Here is a 19,569-nt window from a genome sequence, read left to right as displayed (position 1 = left end):
CATTACATGTTGAAACATGTCAGACTTTTACCAGTTTCTGCTTAGATCTAATGAGCATTTTGTTGTACGCTAGACATAGCCCATCTGTTAGCAGCAGAGCGTCATTTAAATGGCTAATGCCCACATAAAGATGCAGACTTCCATGTAAAAGATAAATAGAGTCCTTTTTTGTTTTGTTTACATTGGATTATCCAGCTGAATATTGTGCTTTAAACAACTTACATCGCTTCAGCTAAACATGTTTTGCAGGAAACGAGAGACAGCCGGTCCTGTCACGAACACATACTGTATAGCCCCAAGCTAAAGCACCAACAACACTGACCGTTATTCTAAATGCAAATTATAACTTCTGCTTATTCAAAACAGCTGGTGAAATGTGCTGAGTGAAGGTTTTAGGGGACTATATGTACAGTAAGCTATTCATTCATTCTTAAACCTGTTTCTTGGAGGTGATTCAGGTCTCTGGTTCTCAAACCAGTGATTGTGTTTTGATTGGCTATTTGGCCACATTGCCTTTGCTCCCTCTGCACATCATCAAAGCCATTCATCATTTGTTGATTAGGTGTCTTCAACCTCTATAGTGGACTTATCTCTAAGTCATCACCTTGCAAAATAAAAAAAAAATATTGTGTGCTTAAAACTGCTGGCTTCATTCAGCAAACTAACCAAGTCAAGTTTAGTCAAACACATTAGTCATTGTACTATTTGTTGCCAACAGTGAATTTATTGATTAGTTACTCACAGTCTTCCCAAACCAACCTAATACAATCAGTGTCCATGTTCTGTCCGGCCCACTCAGAAATTCAGTTTCCACTGCTATAAAACAGAGAAATGTTGGTGACAACTTGTTTTAAAAATTATTTGAATGATTCATTAATTATCTAAGCAGCAGATTCTTTTTCTGTCAAAATCTGACCTTGAGTAATCATTTGACCTTTCACTGAATAGTGTGAGTCACAAGTTATCTTAGAGCTTCAAAATTAGCCATTTATAGCTGTTCTGGCATTTAGTAAATCATCATCAGTAAGTCATTTTAAAAACACAACTATCAATAAAAATGACATAACCTCATTCTGTATCATTATGGATATTTTTAGTTTTATGGTCTTTAAAGCAGACCTGTCTATTTCTGTTAAATTTGTAATGTTACAATGGCGACTGCTCAACTAATGATAGAGGCATATCAGAATCAGACGAATATGTAGTAATGAGCCAAAAGCTCAAGTTTCAGACTGCTCTAACTTGCTCCATTTCACATACTTTTTTTCCTACTCTTGAGTATGCATGATGTCACTGAGTCTAGATAATATTGTCATTACAGACCCATCCACCTGCTATTGAGCCTGTGTTTTTATCAGGGATAGCCAATCAGAAGAAAGTTGGGTTAAAGATGAGAACTAAAATACAGATGCTGGATGAAATGAGGGACTGTACCAAGGCCCAGTATAAGATTAATCGGGATTGTTTTGAAATAATAATAGACTAGAGTCCAAGAGTAGCAAGAAGATCTTGATAGATTGTACCGTGAATCTCTACATTTTATTAAAAATCCAAAGTCTCTGATAACTTACAAAAACCAATATTGGTTTATCTTTCTCTATGAAGCGATACTATTTAACACTATTGGACGCCTCTTTGTTGCCATATCAATAGTTACTAGCTATGATTGGCCTTTTTTGATGTGACTAGAGTTCTGACAGATGTGGGGACAACAGTGTTTTGTTAGACATGGAATTTACAGGAAGACCTTAAACTTAAACATGGCTATAGCTATTGGTGAATTTAAATCATCATATGGATTGCAGAAAAGGAGACATTTCATTATTTTTTTTAGAGGCCACTAATGTTTTATGTTATTTGTTTATTGCATATTAATTGTATGTATGTAGACCTTGTATTTCTTGTTGTATTTGTGGTATTTTGGGGATATAAGTCTAAAAGTTGCATTGGCCAAATCTCCCTTGCAAAACAGATTTGATTTCAAAGGAACTTCCTAAATAATGCTAAATAAATAAATAAACAAACACAAAGCTGGAAATGAGCACAAGTCTCCTTTAATAAACCAAACAAACAATAGACTGCAGAAAGCTTATTTTAAATTTAAACGAATCATATGTTGCAAATTTGATGGAACAGTTTCTTTGATTGACAGATACTACACCTCCAGTCTTTACGTTACCCACCAGGTGTCAGTAGCCTACATGTCACTAATGTACTGCATGCTGCAAAAGCAGACAAAGAGTATACCTGGATCCCCAGCATTTATACATGCCAGTGGATTAACTAAGCACAAACTGGAACCAAATGTGCCACAGCATGTTAGAAATTATAACGCTGAAGCTGCAGACAAACTGGTTCTCAATATAAAAAAAACCCCCCAAAAAAACAACATTTGCTTCTTTGATACTTAAAATGATCTTAAGATAGTTTAACTGCGCTAGATGACTAAGTGCTTTCTACGAAACATGACTAAGAGCATGAAGTAGTCTGAGCTGAAAGAGATGCTTTGATCAGTGCCCTACTTTTCTTGGGCTAAAGAGGCGATGAGGCGGAGGGAGATGCACGCGAGAGGCAGGGAGGGGGGCGGTCCTACGTGTCCTCCTCCCCAGTCTTGCGCTCAGTGGTGTGCAGCATTTGAACAGAGGCAGACAGGGGAAGCAGAATCAGTAGCTAGACATGACCTTAGAATAAATTTGAGGAGTAACCCGATGGTTTCAAACCACGGACCTTGAACATCTGGATTTCCCTTCGTATTGGATATTTAATTTAAAAGGAGGTGTTGGAGGAATATCTCCCCTCAGCGTTGGACTCTATCTACCAGTTCCTCAGCATAAAACCATACCTGGCGCAGGTCTCAGAGTCTCCTTAATCTTATTTGTAGATAGACAGCGAGCCCGGCTGGCGACACATTACAGAGTATCTTTATTTAAAGCGCTTTAACAGAAAATGCGAATCCCTGCCTTCTCCGTGAGGGAGCCGAACCCCCGTCGTTGGCATCTGAAACAGCTGGCTTGTGTCTAGAAAATTGTGGATTAACGATTTTTTTTACCCCTTATCAAAAGGAACCTCGGACGTCTTTCAGTGGCCTGTAGCCACAATGAGCGTCGATTTAATTGAATTAACTACATGAGCGGTGTCAAAAGAAACGCGTTTCTCTCCGATTTAAAAAGGGAAAAAACCCATATCTGCTGAAATAAACGGCGCCAGGAAAACATGGAAAACGAGGTGTTCACTCCTTTGCTGGAGCAGTTCATGCTCACACCTCTGGTCTGCTGGGTAAGCTCCCTAATTAGCTATTCAGATGTGTCTTGAGCTCGCCAATTAATCACCCCATGCTGTTCTTTTATTGATTATCTATTGTCCCCTTTTCAGGTGAAGACGGTCGGACACTCGACGGTGACCGATGGCACCAAATTATCGGAATATATTGAATTAGTGGATGGGATTTACCTGAATGAGATAATGCTTGAGATGTAAGTAGTGTGCGGCACACATCCAGAAATATTACCCATCATTGCATTAACAAGGGTTACATGGTTAAACCGTACCCATTCTGTGTGGTTATATGTATGCATTTTGGTCAGTAAACGGGGTCTGTGGGTGTGGAGGAAGATCAAAGTGGTACTCACCCTGGGGTTTTTTTCGTGGGGTCATCCCCTCATGAGCAAATTAAGCAACTGTAGCCTCTGTCCGGCGCTTAAAATGAATGTAGGCTAAGCACAAAGGGACCTTGTATTGGGGTCAATGATGGGTCGCACTGTCAGAAATCTTTGCAGACAGTTATTGTCAGGGGTTCTTTAGAGCTCCGCAGATTGTCTGCAGGCATGTTTGCTGCAAAGATGCGTGCGTGTTTTCTTTTAAGTCATCCTACACTGTCATCTGCAGCCGACTGGAAGACACCCCGCCCCTGGAAGCTGCAGCTTCACGTTTCCTGCTGTGCTGTAGATTAAACTAGAAATAGTAGCCCTAAGAGGAATCCCTGGTAGCAGCACAGAATCTGGATGTTGACTGCACTGCAATGCAGCAGGCCAACATTTGGTTTACATTCAGCTGAAAGGGAAGGACTGCTTATGTATTGGGAGTTGTGTTGATAGTGAGAGAGGTTGGATGTTTGATAAGGCAAAGGAATTTCATGTTCAGTTTGTCTCTTTCCAGTCATAAATATATAAAACATGGCAGAACACCGCTTTCCATTCCTTTGTCTGGCTCCTGGCTGGTACTTCCTGCTAGCAGGACAATTTTTCATATTTTCCGCTAATGCTACACTCCACACTGTCAGCATTTATCCCCCCGCCTGCCTGTCTAAGCACCATTCAACCCAGCCTGCTCCCACTGGAATTGATTTTCACCTCTCAAGAGATTATGTGTTGCACTTTCATGTGACAACTTCTTGCCACATCAGTAGCTCAGGGAAATGTATGGATATTCTAATCTGTCTTTCCATTGTTTTGTGTACAGATTTATGTTAGTAACAAGTGTGTAGTGTTTCAGAAGGATAAATGTGTGGCTGCATTGCATGAGGAGCTGATTAACCCCCCACACGGTTTCCTCTCTTTGGATGGTTTCCTCTTCCTCCTGTCCTGCCTTCTTATAATGTCCTCGACCTCTTGCTGTTCGCCCATCACTCTAAGCTGCCTATCTTGAGGTTTCAACTATCTCTTCCAGCTCTTTTTCCCATGCTTGTTTTCCTCCTCCAGGCTTTTTCTACATGCTGATGTATTCTCCAAATGGCAAGGCCGTCTTTCCTCTTCCACACATAGCTTCATCAAACAAGTCTACTATATTTTTAGTGCATTTTCCCCCTTATGGGACACACTATGGTGGAAAAAGAAACAGGAAGGATATGGGGGGAAGGGAAGGGTCAGAGGACCAAGGAAGGCAGAAAATGATTTGCCAAAAAGCCAGAGATGGGGAAAAAAAAAACTTTGACATGACAGGAAAGATCTGCAAAAATAGAGCAAGCGTTTAACACACAAGACAAATTCACATCCGTGGTTTGCTGAGCCACAATGGCAATTCCTCAGTTCTAGATATTAACACAAAGGTGTGTGGCCATGTAATTGGTAGGATTTCAGTGTGCAGTAAAATGGAAAGAGCCAGAAGGAAATTTCCTGTGGATGGTTGAGAGCTCTATGCTAAAATGAACCGTGACTGCCTTAGTGATCGCCTGACAGGATACTGGGAATATTCAGTCACAGCCCGCACAGTGTGTTTATGTTTGTGTGTGTCTGCATGCTTTTCTGCAGGGCTTCTGTCTCTGTGTGGGAGTTTGTGTATCTGTGTTTTTTTTGTTTTTTCTTTTCCCTGTGTATTTGGTTTTGGACTGAGGCAGCTGTTGGTAGTCATCTTGTTCAGCCACCCTCCCACTCAAAGGGCTACAGTATTGGTCAGATTTAGTGTTGGTGAGACTGCTCTTTGTCTGCCTCTCCTGCTTTACAGGCACTGCAGGATTAACTTCAGCTAACTGAAATATCATAAACTCAACTGTATATTACACCTCATGGTTGTAAACTTTGCAGCTGCTGCAGAGCCCTTTGAATAATAGCTATATCATTTTTTTTCATTGTCATCCTTTTGTAAATGTAACATGAGCTTATTCAGTATTAAGACCATAAATGTGGTTGAAAGCAATGCGTGGTGTGTGGTTATACTTCCTTCGGCTCCATCTCTCATTAAAAGTAGCTTAGAAACTTCTCCCAATACCTGTAGGTGATAATTAACAGGGCTCCCACTAGAACACTCTTACTCACACATTTAGTTTTTTCCTTTTCTCCTCTGTTGTGACAGCTTGAAACATATTGTAGTGAGTGTTATTGCCTTGCTTGAAATTGATCCAGCTGCACTAAAAAGCTGTACTCTACTGGTGTTACCCTCCAGCTGCTGTTTACATTAAAAACCAACAACAAAAAAACACCCACTAGCGTTCAGCACAGTTAGCACTGCATTTAGAAGAGTCAATGATAGAACTACAAAACTTACATAAATGAGTGGATGGAAGTCGGCATACTTTTATGTTAAAATAAAACATTAATAAATATTGTGTGATCACTTCACATGCATGCCTAATTACACACCTTTGTGGTATTTTATTGGCAACATCAGCTGTTGTAGAGCAAGCTTTAGTATTGCTGTGCGCATGTCTCTATCTAGCACAAAGCAGGAGACATGGCAGACCGCCTGGCAGCAGTTGTCATGAGGACAGCATGGGAGAGCACAGAAAGAGCTGAGAGACCCCAGGATTATCTAACGGTTTGCTGACAGACACCCAGATGGCACCGTGTCCCCTCCCCCTCCCCTCGTGTGACTGACATTACCTAGCCAATTACATCGCCTCCGTAGTGCTGTCGAACCAATTAGTTTTCCCGCCCAGCAAGAAAGCGCCAATTAAATTTTTGTCAGAGTGACAACTGTCCATTTGAATTCTTGGCTTTTTTGCAAAGTCTGTAGACTCGTGCTGGCTCCTTGGCCTGTTCGGTCAACCGGTCAGTCCGTCCTTTTACAGGCTGCAGTTACCTGATTTATTTGAGTGAGACAGACAGTTGATGGAAATCGGGTGCACAACATTTGTCATGTTGGATGTCAGTGCTTTTCTAGCGCTAACTTTGCAATGCTAACAACTTTAAACTAGAAAAGATGTTCAAAAAACTGGCTGCTAATTTTACTGAAGTAGCTACAAGTGTAAAGTAGTAAAGCATATGTGAGAAATGGAAAGAATGCGGTTCCACATGTTCTGTGGTCAGTACTTCTGTTTATTATTCAGACAGATCAGTGCATGTCTGTAAGTCAGAAGTCTGAATGGGTGCACATATGGGAAAGAGAATGTGAGAAAATTGAGCGTAACTACCAGCTGTCAAAATTTTCATCTGCATATTTTTTTCTCAGTGTATTTCAGTACACTTTGTTTGTACTGTTGTAACAGCCATTGAGGTCTGCCGTAGATAATCAACTTAAAATTACAATTTAAATGGATGTAAATTCCAGCATTGGCTGGGTTTTACTGTGTGAAGTCATATGTGCACCAATCTAATACTTTACTTGAAACAAAGCTCTGTTGCATGTTGATACATGTCTTTTGTTTTTTTTGTCATATTTGTCTTTACAATTTTTACTCAGGAATCACACCCAGGTGTTATTGCACCTCTGCTCTTCTCTAGTTTTTTTTTTTTTTTTGCAAACTAGAACAGCTAAGAAAAAATACTACAAGTCATGCAATACCAATAGGTCCCAGAGGGGTAAATATTTCAATAGGGTCAAATCTTATGTTCTTTTTCTTCTGCTGTCTCTCTTCATCATTTACCAACACCTACAGATCCTGCACCACATGCTCTTAGTCTGTTTCTCCCGTCTTTCCTCCAGCTGGCATCTCCATCTCTCCACTTCCTTTTCTGTCCACACCTCAGCACTCCTCTCACTCTCATTTCTCTCTCCTGTTTTCTTTTGAGCAGCACGTTGAAGCCTTTGTTAGCTTTCTCTGGGGCTAGTTACAGCAGACATAGTTGAAATTCCTGCTGGATTGGAGAATGGAGGCAGACAAATGTGCTGCTGGGTTGTTAGACTGTTTGATTTCCCTCCTGCTCCTGGCTGGAGTGTGGGATCCATCCTTCAACATCAAAGTGTTCGCCTTGGATCTCAACTCTCATAATCATCATTGTGTCATTCTCTCTGTGCCCGGCGAGCAGGGGGATGTGTATCATATCAGGAAGGAAATGGCAGCTGTGACCTTGGGAGGACAAAACTTTAACAAGGCTGTGTTAATATGAGGCACTCCAAACCTCGGAAACAAGGACGTTTAACCCCAAAGGAATCATCGTAGAAATTTAATCGCAGAGTTTTTCCACTCTAGCAGTGCAGAGTCATTTGACTTACAATTACCCGACTCTTAAAGTATAGTATTTAAGTTTGCTGCTGCATAGCATTTAGCATGACTATGAATAAATTGCTGCCCATCACAATTTAATACTGAACTTTTGAATTCCACTACTGATGCTATTTGCCACCATTTCAAATGTTCATTTTGGCAGCTTTATATCAGATTTTTATTAAAGGTAGCTGTTAATTTGCTGGTGCTGCTATTTGCAATTAATGCAAACTCAACATTTCCTCCATCTGTTACTTATTTCTATCCCTTCAGCGGCTCAGGGATATAATCCCTTCTGTTCAATGAAAGACTTATGGGGTGAAACATCTGCAGGAATTGTTGAGTTTCATTAACAGCAGCTTAACACTGAGAATTAACAGCAAAGTAAAATTAATCATCGACCAGGTAAAAAAATTTCTGTTCCAAAGAGTGACCCATAGCAGAATGATTGAAGTGTGATTTATGTTAGAAAGATTCATTCTCTATATTGACAGTGGATGTGTCTAAATAAGGTGCGAACCCTTCTCAAATGAATTAATAATTAATCTTATTTAAAAGTTTCTCTTTTGCAAATGTGTGTTTGCAAAAAAAGTACTTTTTATACTTTTTGACAGATAGTGTGTAGTCCTGCGGCAGAACTCCACCTTCACTATCGTCGACTGAAAGTAGCAACACTAGACCTTACTTTGCTCTGAGGCCTTGAGGAACCAGTGCTTCACCTCCTACACATTTCCAGTTTGAGCAGTTAGTCCTTCATTATGCAGATAAACTGCAAGATAGATGACTAACCTTGGAAGGACTATCCTCAGCACCTCCAATCCAGATTGGTAGGAATGAGTTCAGCTACAATCCTTGTGGGTACACGGAAGACAGGAAGAGGCCCTGTGGTAACAGAAAGACAAAGACGGAAAAGAAACGACTCCATGAAAAACCAGGACAAGGAAATGGGGCGATGAGAACTCGGTGTGTTTAAGCACTACAGTTTCCGTGAGAAAAGGTGAAGAATGAGAGAAGAGGATGCAGTCCACATCAGTAAAGAGTGGTGGATGTTACTTTGTTCCCAGCATCTTGCACTCCTGGTATTCTAATGGGGTAAAGTAATATAATCTGCATTGCAGCCCAAGTTAAAAATAACCTAATGGTGCAGTGACATATGATGCTCTAGGATCACCGTCTGATTCCTCACTAATTTGAGATTAATTGGATTTATAAGAGTATGTGTTACCTCCTGCCTGTGCTTACTGTATTTCAAAGCTTCTGTTTGGAAATGCAGTCAGTGTAATGATGCACTCCAGAATCTAAAAGATAAGTGCTGATTTCCTCATTTTGTAGCTGACTTGTTAGTATGGATTATTGTTAATAACTTTCTTTGCTTTCATAGTAAGTGTGATGTTTTAATCAAGGTATCCTATTTATTTACTATTCATTAATCAATTCCCTAATATTTGACCGATATTCCTACATGTCCACAAATATTGGATTAGTGTCCGACAGAATGAAGTCTTTACTATGCTCCATTGTGGACGTGGACAGCTGGAGACCCAACAAGCATGCAATGATTCCTGTTATCCTCCTTGGAAATGCGCTGCCTGGGGCGGATGCGTCATCGTGTTTTTTCCCTGCGGACAAAAAACAGGCAGGCACCTGGGTGTGCACAAAATTTACGCCGTTCAGATTCAGGTGGATTCGTGTTTACTCACAGACAAGGAAAGTCGAGGCTTCAGATCACAGAAATACAAGTGGTAAATATGAGCTTCCTCCAAAGGGTATTTGGACTCGGGAGGAGCTCAGTAATTTTGGAGTGTCTCAAAGTAGTACTTATACTCCCTCGCGCTGAAAGTAGCCGGGATAAACGGTAGAAAAGGGTATCATTTTCTATCAGCCTGTTAGTTAACAGTTCTACAAGCCATATAAGGTCTAGATCTGTGTTACTGGGTTGGTTGCATGTCCTCAGTGGTATTTGAACCAACTGGTTTAAAATTTTGACATCTTAAAGGCTTCTGCTGTTTCTTTGTGCTTCTGAGTGGTGGAAAAAACAAACCGAGGACGTGTCAGACAGCCTTAATTCTTTACACCGACCTGAAATTATCCTGAACCAAACCGTCAGCCTTAACACGGCTGCTAATAAGAGCTCATCCCCCAGATTTCTTTCACCGGCCTCCTGTGTATGTTTGTCTTCTTTCTCACATGGAGGCACAAACACACCCCTCCTGCTGTGTTTGGACAGTACAGCTCACAATCTCCATCTCCAGCACGTGGCCAAATGGGGCCTGGGCTTTGTGTGTGTGTGTGTGTGTGTGTGTGTGTGTGCGCGCATTTAGGCTGCTTTCTGTATTGGTGTGTGTACGGGCATGTGCCTGGCTGCCCACGTTGACTCTAATGTAGCCTGTCATATATAGGCTAACACTACTCTCTAACCTACCCAGCCAATCAAAGCTTGCAGATGAGAGGAGGAAGCCCAGTGGCCGCAGGCTCTGCATAAGGCTGCAGTGCCTATCGACTGCAACCATGAACCGACTTATTGACTGGCCGTCTGGCTGACTTGCTGACTAGTTGTCTGTGTTGCTGCCTCTTGAGCTGGCTTTGCCTGTTCATCCTTAATCTGTTTGTCTATTTAAAGTCTTAGGTTTATTGTATCAGCAGGAACAGGGAGGGGGAGGCAATAAGTTGGATTTTTTTCTTTTCTTTTTTTTTAAACTGCTGTTAAGCCCCCGTATTTAGTCGCCCGCTGATCCACAGGGGTGTCAGCCTGTCCCAGGCTAGTAACATCAGAGATTGTGCAGGAGAAATGAGTAGTGGATTGCATGTTATTGTCATGAGATGGTGACTGCCATGTTGTCAGCTGAGCGTGATGATGATGATGGAATGCATGAATAGTAACAACTTTTTTTTTTTTTCTTCCTTTTCCCCTTCTCCAAGTATTTCTCACACACCTCGTTCACCACATTACCCTCCTCGCACTGATAGGATTACAGCTTCCTCTGTGCTTTTTAATTAATGGGTTAAATAGACCCCCTACTATGGACCTCGAAAGGGGCTGTGTGTGCATGTGGAGGGGAGAGATGGCAAGGTCATGTGACTTCGTTTAGCACGGTATTAAAAAGAGCCCTGTGTCCTTTTGATTAGCGTGTGTGTGTGTGTGTGTGTGTGTGTGTGTGTGTTTCAGGGTGGAGGCTGTTGAAAAGCCGAATTAACACATCCACACTGCAGCCATTTGAGAGAGAGAGACTTTTCATATAAACCCAAGACTTCTAAATAAATGCATAAATGGGTCTAAATTGATAACTGGAGTCTTTATATTACTGTGTATTAAGCAAGTATGCTTTGTTTTGTTTCTATTAGAGGTATATTTAATGGTGCTCAGTGCAAGGAGAATGTAACGGTGGTAAAACAAGAAAAGGATTTAACCAGTCACCTCTGAATGAATGAATGTTGCTGAAGATAAATACAACCCTTGACATTCAGCGTCTTCTTCTAAACAGGAAAAATAAATCTTGATTATATCTTTGTAATCAAATTATGAGCTGTGCAGATACAGACATTCCTTTGCGATTCTGGGGTGTTTCAGAAGCAGTCATGCACACACATGCATGACGACACATGTGCTGCACACTACATGCATGCATGCATACATTTATAAGCAGTCAGGATCCTTCTCAGGCGCAAGGCAGCCATGTTGACCCTCATAAATAGGTCATGGAGCATACACACTGAGGTTTAAAGTGCATATCACGATAATCAGAGCTGCTCTCTGGCATTGTTGGTGTAAGGCATGATGGTAAGGAAAATACCACGACTTAATTACTTGGATATGTTTCCCTTATGGAGGATAGGAGGTATTTTACTTTATATAGCTATAACACATGGAAGCTAAAGGGTGAAATGGTTCATCATTTTGATCATCAAAATGTGTTGCCTCAAATATTGTTAAGTAAATTATTTCATTATTTTTATCTATAGGAACAGCAAAATTAATGTGTGGGAAGTTTGTTAAAATGAGTTAAGTTTAGTATAAAATGTAACTGGTTAATTATCGGTTTGAAATTAAATTAGCATGAGTGTTAAATTGCATTTCACTTTAAAGTGACATAAGTATTTTTGTTTGAGTGTTTGTGTAATCTATTGGCCTTAGCGGATGTGGTTCTGTTTTACTTAGTCGTATGCAAAAAAGTTTTCACGAGGCTCCTAAGTACACCCTTACTCTTTCAATATGAATTAAGAAAGTAAGGAGCATCCAAGTGCTACTGATGTATTGCAATTAATAAACTGATCATTAGCAAGTGTGAACACCTTTTAATAAAGCAGATGATTTGGCAGTTCATTTGTCTATTCATCATTGAAGTTGTGAAGTTGTGTTAACACAATACCACAATCTTTTAAGGGATGGAAGATTGTCTGAGAAATTCACTCCAAGTTCAGACTGTGCAATGCACAGAGGAACCACTAAAAGTCCAGAGCTATGTCTCTGACTCCTCTGGCCTCACTTAGGATGTGAAATATTCAGTCTTTTTCTAATTGGACTATCTTGAACTTTAATAAGCATTACTCATTAAGAAGGGTTGACAGAAAAACATGGCAGCACAGCTCAGGTTTGCATCAACAAACCACAATGTGTGGAACAATGTCCTTTGGACAGATGTAATGCACAGTACCATGTTTGGTAAAATCAAGAACAGCATATCAGAAGCACGGTAGTGGAGGGGTGATGATTTGGCCTTGTTTTGCATCCACTGGTTCTGGCCAGCTTGCAGTGAATGACTTGACCGTGAACCCCTCTGTTTACCAAGTATTCTAGAGTTAAATGTGACATGTGTCCCAAAACTAAATGTTGGCCCAAATTGGGTCATGAAAAACAGGACAGTGATCCTGAGTATGCCGGCTAATGAGCTGTGCATAAAAGAAAGCCTGCAGGCCTCAGTTGAGTAAACTGAAGTAATGCTGTGAAGAAGAACGAGCCAATATTCCTTCACAAGAATGTGAGAGACTGATAAAGTCATACAGAAAACAATTACTAAAGTTAAGGGTAATAAAATAAATAAATAAAGTAAAGATTTCTGCGAACCATTGACTCATCGGGTGGACTTTTAGTGGAACTTTTAGTGGGATTACTGAAGGAAATGCTGCCCATCTAAAGCTACACTCATTATGTAGAACAAATAAACTGTATGAAAAGTATTTGAGACAAATATTACAGCAATATATAGATGCATTTGGCATTAGCAAATGTGAAATTAAGACTTTCTCTCTAGTTGCTCAAGGGCTGCCATTTTGTCATCGCCTCAGTTCTGTGACTCAAGGAAACTGGAATTTCCCTCAGGGGATCAGTAGATATCACATTAAATACACAAGACTTGTATAGTATCAATCTTTTTAACCTCTAACTAGCTGGTTGAACTTCTTTTTTCTCTCTCCCTCCAATCAGTGTCGTTTATCCTATCAAAGAACTTTATTGTTAAAACCTGGGAGATTATTAGCCATAAATGATGCAGACTCTGAGCTTGACAGCAGGTCAGCATGTCAGGCTTTCCAATGATGGGAGGATACAAGTTGCTAAGGATTTGTCTGATTAATTATCTTACCAGTAGACTTAATTGGTGAATGTTTGTAATTGGGCTTGGTAACATTCACAGATGTGCAAATTGTTTGGATTGCTATCAGTTACTATCTGAAATGGTTCTGTGTGGATGTGGAATGTTTGGCTCCTTAAAACATGTTGACGCCTGTGATAATATAAGTTGTGATGCACGCGCCGTTTAACATCCCTTAGGCAACACTCACCGAGGGCACACAGCCTCTTGACTCTGCAGGCAGCATGAAGGCAATGATCACAGTTAAATGTCACAGAACTGCTGATATACAACGCCTCAGTGTAGCCTAGTGGGTATCAAATGTTTTCTGACATTCCCCAAATCGAAGATAAAAAATGTAGTAAGTAAAAGGAAGTTCTTGTTTGTGCATTTTCCCTGAAAGTGATATAAAATTAACTTTGCTTCACTCCCCCCCTCCCCCCTCTGGTTGTCCACGTCCCATCAACAGAGCCACTATGCCCCATCTCAGTGATTTTTCCCCCGCAGTTGGTGTAACCCAAATGTTTAAATGCTTCAAGAGCTTTGAATTTTAGTACTTTAATTTGGACCCTAGAAACTGTCTGAAACTTTGGTGCCACCAATGTTTTGTTGTGTTTGCTTTTATTGTGATTGTGGTTTCTTTTAACATTGTTATGGCACTCTGTTTATTTAAGCAAGTGTCTACTGTGGGTCTGCTGTCACTCTACGGCTTATGTACAGACCCATTCTATTACATAAAGCAATGATACAATGGCAATTCTTAGAAACAAAGAAATCTTCACCTGATATTTATCTTTGCTACAAACTTGGATTGTTGAATAACCCTTATTCCATTTCTCCTACAGAAATCCCAAAGCCACAGTGCAGCGCACCAACAAGAAAGTGAACAATGACTCCACACTGCGCATCCAGAACCTTTCTATTCTCATTAGGCAGATTAAATCCTACTATCAGGTAAGATTTTACTACTTTGCTTTATCAGAAGTTAAAAGTAGCCACACTGAAGTGATTGTTAGGAGCTATTTATTGCAGATATGTCATAAAAATGTGTGGATTTAGTGATAAGGGTCAAAATCCCTTAAATTTAGCTCTTCATACATACCCCATGTTCCTTTATGCCTAAAACAGGAGTTGGCTTTCACCACCTTTCACCACCAAAAATGTATCAGTTAACACACTCGTCAAGTTTAGCTCAGCATACACACAAGCTCATGCCACATAAAGAGTTGGCTGTATAAACGGAGATGTATTTGCAGATGTGTATGTGAGTGATGTGGTATCAGCCTCCATCCAGATGTCAAAAGTAGCCCAGTAAATTTAAAGAGATGTCAGGAATGTAAAACAGTGATGTGGTTACTCGTCTATAGTGTCTGCTATATATTTTTAACTTAAATCTGCTTATGTACCATTTCCCTCTTGAACAATTTTCTTAATTTTAGAGAGCTTCATCCGACAGTGAGAAAAATAAGGCAGTTGTCCTGATATTGATTCAATCTGTGTAAATGTCCTAGAAAAATTAGGAAATCTAACTTGCTGCCTAAACGATACTCTTATAAACTTTGGTCAGAGGTTTGAAGTTGATATAAGTAGACCAAGTTACGCATACTGAAGTAGATTACTGCTTAGCATGTTATCAGGTCTATATACGTTTCAGTTTCCGTTCATGGTTAATCATTACTTGTGAATCTACAGTCTTTGCAGTTGATCATATCAGTAAATAAAGGCTCACACTTAGTAAATACTTTATCAAATACTGCAACAGTATAGTATACTGCTGAGTTACTGTCTGCTGCTCGTCAAATACATTTCATTGCAGTGTTGACCCCCTGCTAACTTGCATATGACAAAACTGAAAACACGCGTGGTGAACTGGTCACAAGCAGTAAATCCCACTAATGCTGTGATATATTTGATATATTTGTGCATACTCGCCCTGGATAATCTCTTGACTGCTTGCATATGTGGGACAACACATGGTTGATTTGTGTCGAACAACTTTGGTTTGCAGCCCACTTCCAAGTGCGGATGCCAGATATTTGAATCTGTAATCCTCCCCTATCTCTGTGGTAGAGTGTACATTTTTTCTCTGCTTATCAGTGCTCTGTATCTCACATATAATATAAAGTTTAGTTGGCATAGAATGATATTTTCAGCTGAATTAATGCACGACACAAAATGGTCTGAACACTTTTTGATATTCTTTAACATATGTTGAGACACCCGCTGTTTCCAAGAAATACTGGTGAGCATGACAGTCATGTATTTTTATGTATCATGCAGTTTAAATTTAAGGTGTTAAGATGAGGTAGGGTTACTTGATTTCAGTGGGTTGTTTTTTTTGGTGGTGGTTTTTTTAAAGTGGATGTTCTTTAACTTGAGATAAATTCATGTATCTAAAAGGACAGAACACATTAATCAGCATTTCTGTGAAACTACCAGTGTCACCCAGCGTTCCTGTGGCAAGATGTTTTTAAAGGTGCTTTGTTTTTTTTGTAATCTTTGGAAAACAGTTTTGTAATACAGGTTGATTTATTGCCCAACCTCAAATGCATAAGTTGCCCCATGGTAGGTTGCTGTTACGCTTGTGTAGTTTAGCGTGCTGTCCCACAGCATTCCTCAGTGTCTGCTCCGTATTGTTTATAACGGTTATGCATGTGTGTTGTGAAACCTGCAAGGTTGACAGATTCGCAGAGAATATGATTCACATTGTTGCTGGAACTGTGTTTATGGTAATCAGGAGTTGTGTGTGCAAACATGCTGTTGCAACAGTGCAATGAGTTTAGGAATGCCGATCTAGCCAAGCAGTCAACCTGATAGACACAAATTCCCACACTACAGGTTTAGGATTGACTTGTATCCTCATGGGTTGTGAGTGTGCTGGGCTTGTGTAAGAATTAGTCATTAAAACTGCCATTTCTAATTTCTGTTGCAAAGTCTGTTGTGCAGACTTTGACATTATAAGGCCACAAAAGCTCCAGTGGGCATCTTTAAAAGGACTTGCCAAATTATGTGCCATAGAATCAATGTGTGCCAGTTTCCTCTGAGGTTGATTAATGACTAGCAGAGTAAATGAGTGATGAGATGACAGGAAGTGTTAATGACATTAACTGGAAGTGACCCAATCTATCCTGTTTTTTAACATCCTGGATTTAGGCTTCAATAATGCCCCCATCTTCCGGGAGGTAGATTAAAAATATATGTATTTAGTTGAGTGCATGCACAATATACAGATATCTGATTTACTTTACGTTGCATTTGTAGTAAGGTTTGTCATTTTTCCAAGGTGTTCAGCACAGGATGCAGCATGTGCTTCCTGCTTATTTATATTAATTAAAAAACATCCTTTTCTGAAAAATGTAGCTTTTTGTGATTTAAGATTTTAAGTACTGACCCTGCCTACTTGTGAGGGATAATTTGTTGCACTGATATGAGACAAATTCAGTTCAAGACCTTGCTAATGTAAGTAAATGGGTGTTGTTTTGGGTGTATATAGTACTGTGTAATCTGTGTGGTCGTTAGCTTTACGTGAACGTTGTAAGGCAACAATGCAACTCTTGTATGGCCATGGCGTTTGATTAATCATCCCTGTTTGTATGGGTGTTGTTCTTTTGACCTCCTAGTCACACCATTGTTCAGCCACTTGTGTCTGCAGCCTCAGACTCTCGGAGACCACCTACAGGCTTAAATCCCTCAAAGTTCCCTGCTGTCCTTGTTGTGTGTCTGACTGCCCCTATGATGACCTATTAGGGATTTAACTGACAACGGAAGGGTTATGTGTAGGATGTAATTACCTATTTAAGTGAGCATTTTAATCATTTTGATTTGTGTGATTTTGGACATATGTTATCTTGATTTTTTTTTTTTCTTTTTTAAATGAAGTTCTCCACTTCTTTCTTTATATTTTTAGTTCATTAGCAGCTTAAAAGAAATAAAACTAAAGTGTCTATGAGGCTGTGTGTATTGTATTTAATAAAAAATAGTGAGTCTGAATGAGATTAATTCTATATTTGTTTAGATGAAAATGAAAAGCACTTTTTTTTGGTTTTTTTTTTTGTTTCAATCTCTAATAATAGCGAAACGGGTTGTGTGCATGTGTTTTGTTTTTGTTTTTCTGTGGGGAAGCACGTTGGATGTTAAATTAATCAGTGGGTTAAAGATTAAACAGTCATACCTGTTGAGCATGCTAGGCTTTTCTTCCCCTGCAGCGCTGTTCAGAAATTGAAAAGCAGTTCATACGTATACCATATTTTCTGATTATGCTCCTCAGCAGAGTTTCAGAGCCATCCTGCAAAATATGTATCAATGTATAAATATATATGATCATACTATATTTGCACACATGCAGTTTGCGCACTAGGCCACAGTCTTCTGGAGCAATGAGGAGGAAAATGACTTTGATAAATGGCTTTGCTGTGGTCTCCATTTCCTCTTACTGGTTTCACATTTCCAGTGACACATGGAAGAAGATGGTACCTTTCAGGTCTTAGGCTAATGGTGTTAGCAGCTTTATATTTACTGCAGCACTCAGCACTTTGGACGAGGATGCGGCATTCTTGGCTGCTTCCTACGATTCAATAAATTGATCTTGATCTTTGAGTCTGTGTAGTGGAGCATCGGAGGAACTCTGAGTAATTCAGCAACAAGAACTCAAGGCAGTTCAGAGAAGCTTTTTAAACAGACGTGCCCCGGTGACTGTGCTGTCGTCTTTATAAGCAGCACAGTTCATGTCCCGGAGGAAGGAGGAGGGAAGGACTTTATTTGGTCAGTCAGCAAGGGTTCAAATTTAATAATCTCCTCGTGTCAAGAGAAATGCAGTTATTAACTTTTTTGATAGCAGGCAGTTGTATACCTGGGATTTTCCTTTGTCCCTTTCCTCATCCCTTTGCCTCTAGGAGATGTAATCCTAGGAGCGTGTGTGTAGAAGCGGCGAGAAGTGAGCAGGCAAACAAGAAATTCAGTAATAACGGCTTTCATTTCAAAGTATCCCTGTCTTGGGCTGTGTTTGAGTATGAGGGTTGTCTTTCAATGTCGTGTCATATTTGTGAGTCTTTGTCTCGGTTATTGTTCTGGTAAAGTAGATTCTGTAGGAGGAGGTTGATGTCTAGACGGGCTTCAGGCTTTGATTTTTAGAATCTGGTGAACATATCAAGGTTGTGCGCGTGTGTGTGTGTGTGTGCCTTTTCATGTGAATTTAATGTTGTGAAGAAGCAGACGTGGTGATTGCAGCAGCACATTTTTTTCAAAGTAAGCAAGCGGTGGAAATTTTCATTCTGGTAATTATTACATTGCTTTTGAGTAGAATATCAAGTTTCCTGGTACAGAGTCCACTGACTTTTCCATTGCACTGATGGTCAGTCCAAATATAGGCCAGGCCTCTTTTTAATTTAGTGGCCTTGGTTTGGCATTCTTAAGTAGGATGTAAGATGGAGCCTTCAGCTGAACTGAAGTCTTTGTGCCTGTACTTTTCTCAAAGCTAAGTGAATCCCTTTGTCCTGGTTCATGAAACTCTGGCTCAGACACCATGTGGTGTCATTCATAGTCGAACGTAATCATTCAAACTGATGGAAGGGATTATAATTTTTTTTCCCTCAAGTTAGGAAAGTGTATATACTTTTGTAGTTTTTCATTAAAATGTATAAATGGCACACAAATTATTGCAACTTGCATTGATTTACTTTATTTAGTGCACAGCAACATTTTGCTTCTATCCTTTGAGTTTTAGACGTTACATTTGAAAATAAGAGTGTTTTTGTCCCCTGTTTGCCTCTGCTTTGGTTTGGGGTGTGGTTTAAAGGCTGGGAGCTCTGTTTTGACTCTTTAAAGAGTAACAGAGGACACCATTGATGCAGAGTGTGCCTGGCCCCAAAGCTCTGCAAGTTTTTGTTTTTTTGTTTTTTTGCAGACTAATTCACGATAATGTTGCATGTTTAACGGTGATCTGTAAGCACTTTAGCAGCGAGCAGCAGTTCTAAAGTCCTTTCAAACCCTTTATGTCACATTTTCTCTTTGCTGTTGTTTCAAAAGAGCATTTGGTGTTTGAATTTGTAATCCAAGCTTCAGATCTTTTATCCATCAGCTAAACCTGAGAAAGCATAAGGGTGAAACCTTTGAAATTGTGTGGCTGGCTTGACTTCAGCCACCCCC

General features: G+C 40.0%; 1 protein-coding gene across 7 annotated transcripts in view; it reads left to right on the top strand.

Moving 5' to 3' along the window:
• Positions 1 to 2,599: 2,599 nt before the first annotated feature.
• The window catches only part of LOC102310265 (girdin), a 64,387-nt gene continuing 47,417 nt past the window's right edge, over positions 2,600 to 19,569 (top strand). For 5 of the 7 annotated variants that reach the window (XM_005930579.2, XM_005930577.2, XM_005930578.2 and 2 more), the window contains exons 1-3: positions 2,600 to 3,276; positions 3,373 to 3,473; positions 14,271 to 14,379. In XM_005930579.2, coding sequence (XP_005930641.1) covers positions 3,214 to 3,276; positions 3,373 to 3,473; positions 14,271 to 14,379 — 273 coding nt within the window. In that variant the 5' untranslated portion in view covers positions 2,600 to 3,213. The remainder of the gene's footprint in view (positions 3,277 to 3,372; positions 3,474 to 14,270; positions 14,380 to 19,569) is intronic. The other 2 variants (XR_006054343.1, XM_005930580.2) reach the window with 1 other exon arrangement.

The sequence above is a fragment of the Haplochromis burtoni genome, unplaced genomic scaffold (genome assembly GCF_018398535.1).
Source record: "Haplochromis burtoni strain Fernald_Lab_line unplaced genomic scaffold, NCSU_Asbu1 Contig_46, whole genome shotgun sequence".
Taxonomy (NCBI): domain Eukaryota; kingdom Metazoa; phylum Chordata; class Actinopteri; order Cichliformes; family Cichlidae; genus Haplochromis; species Haplochromis burtoni.
This window is presented reverse-complemented; position numbering and strand designations above follow the sequence as displayed.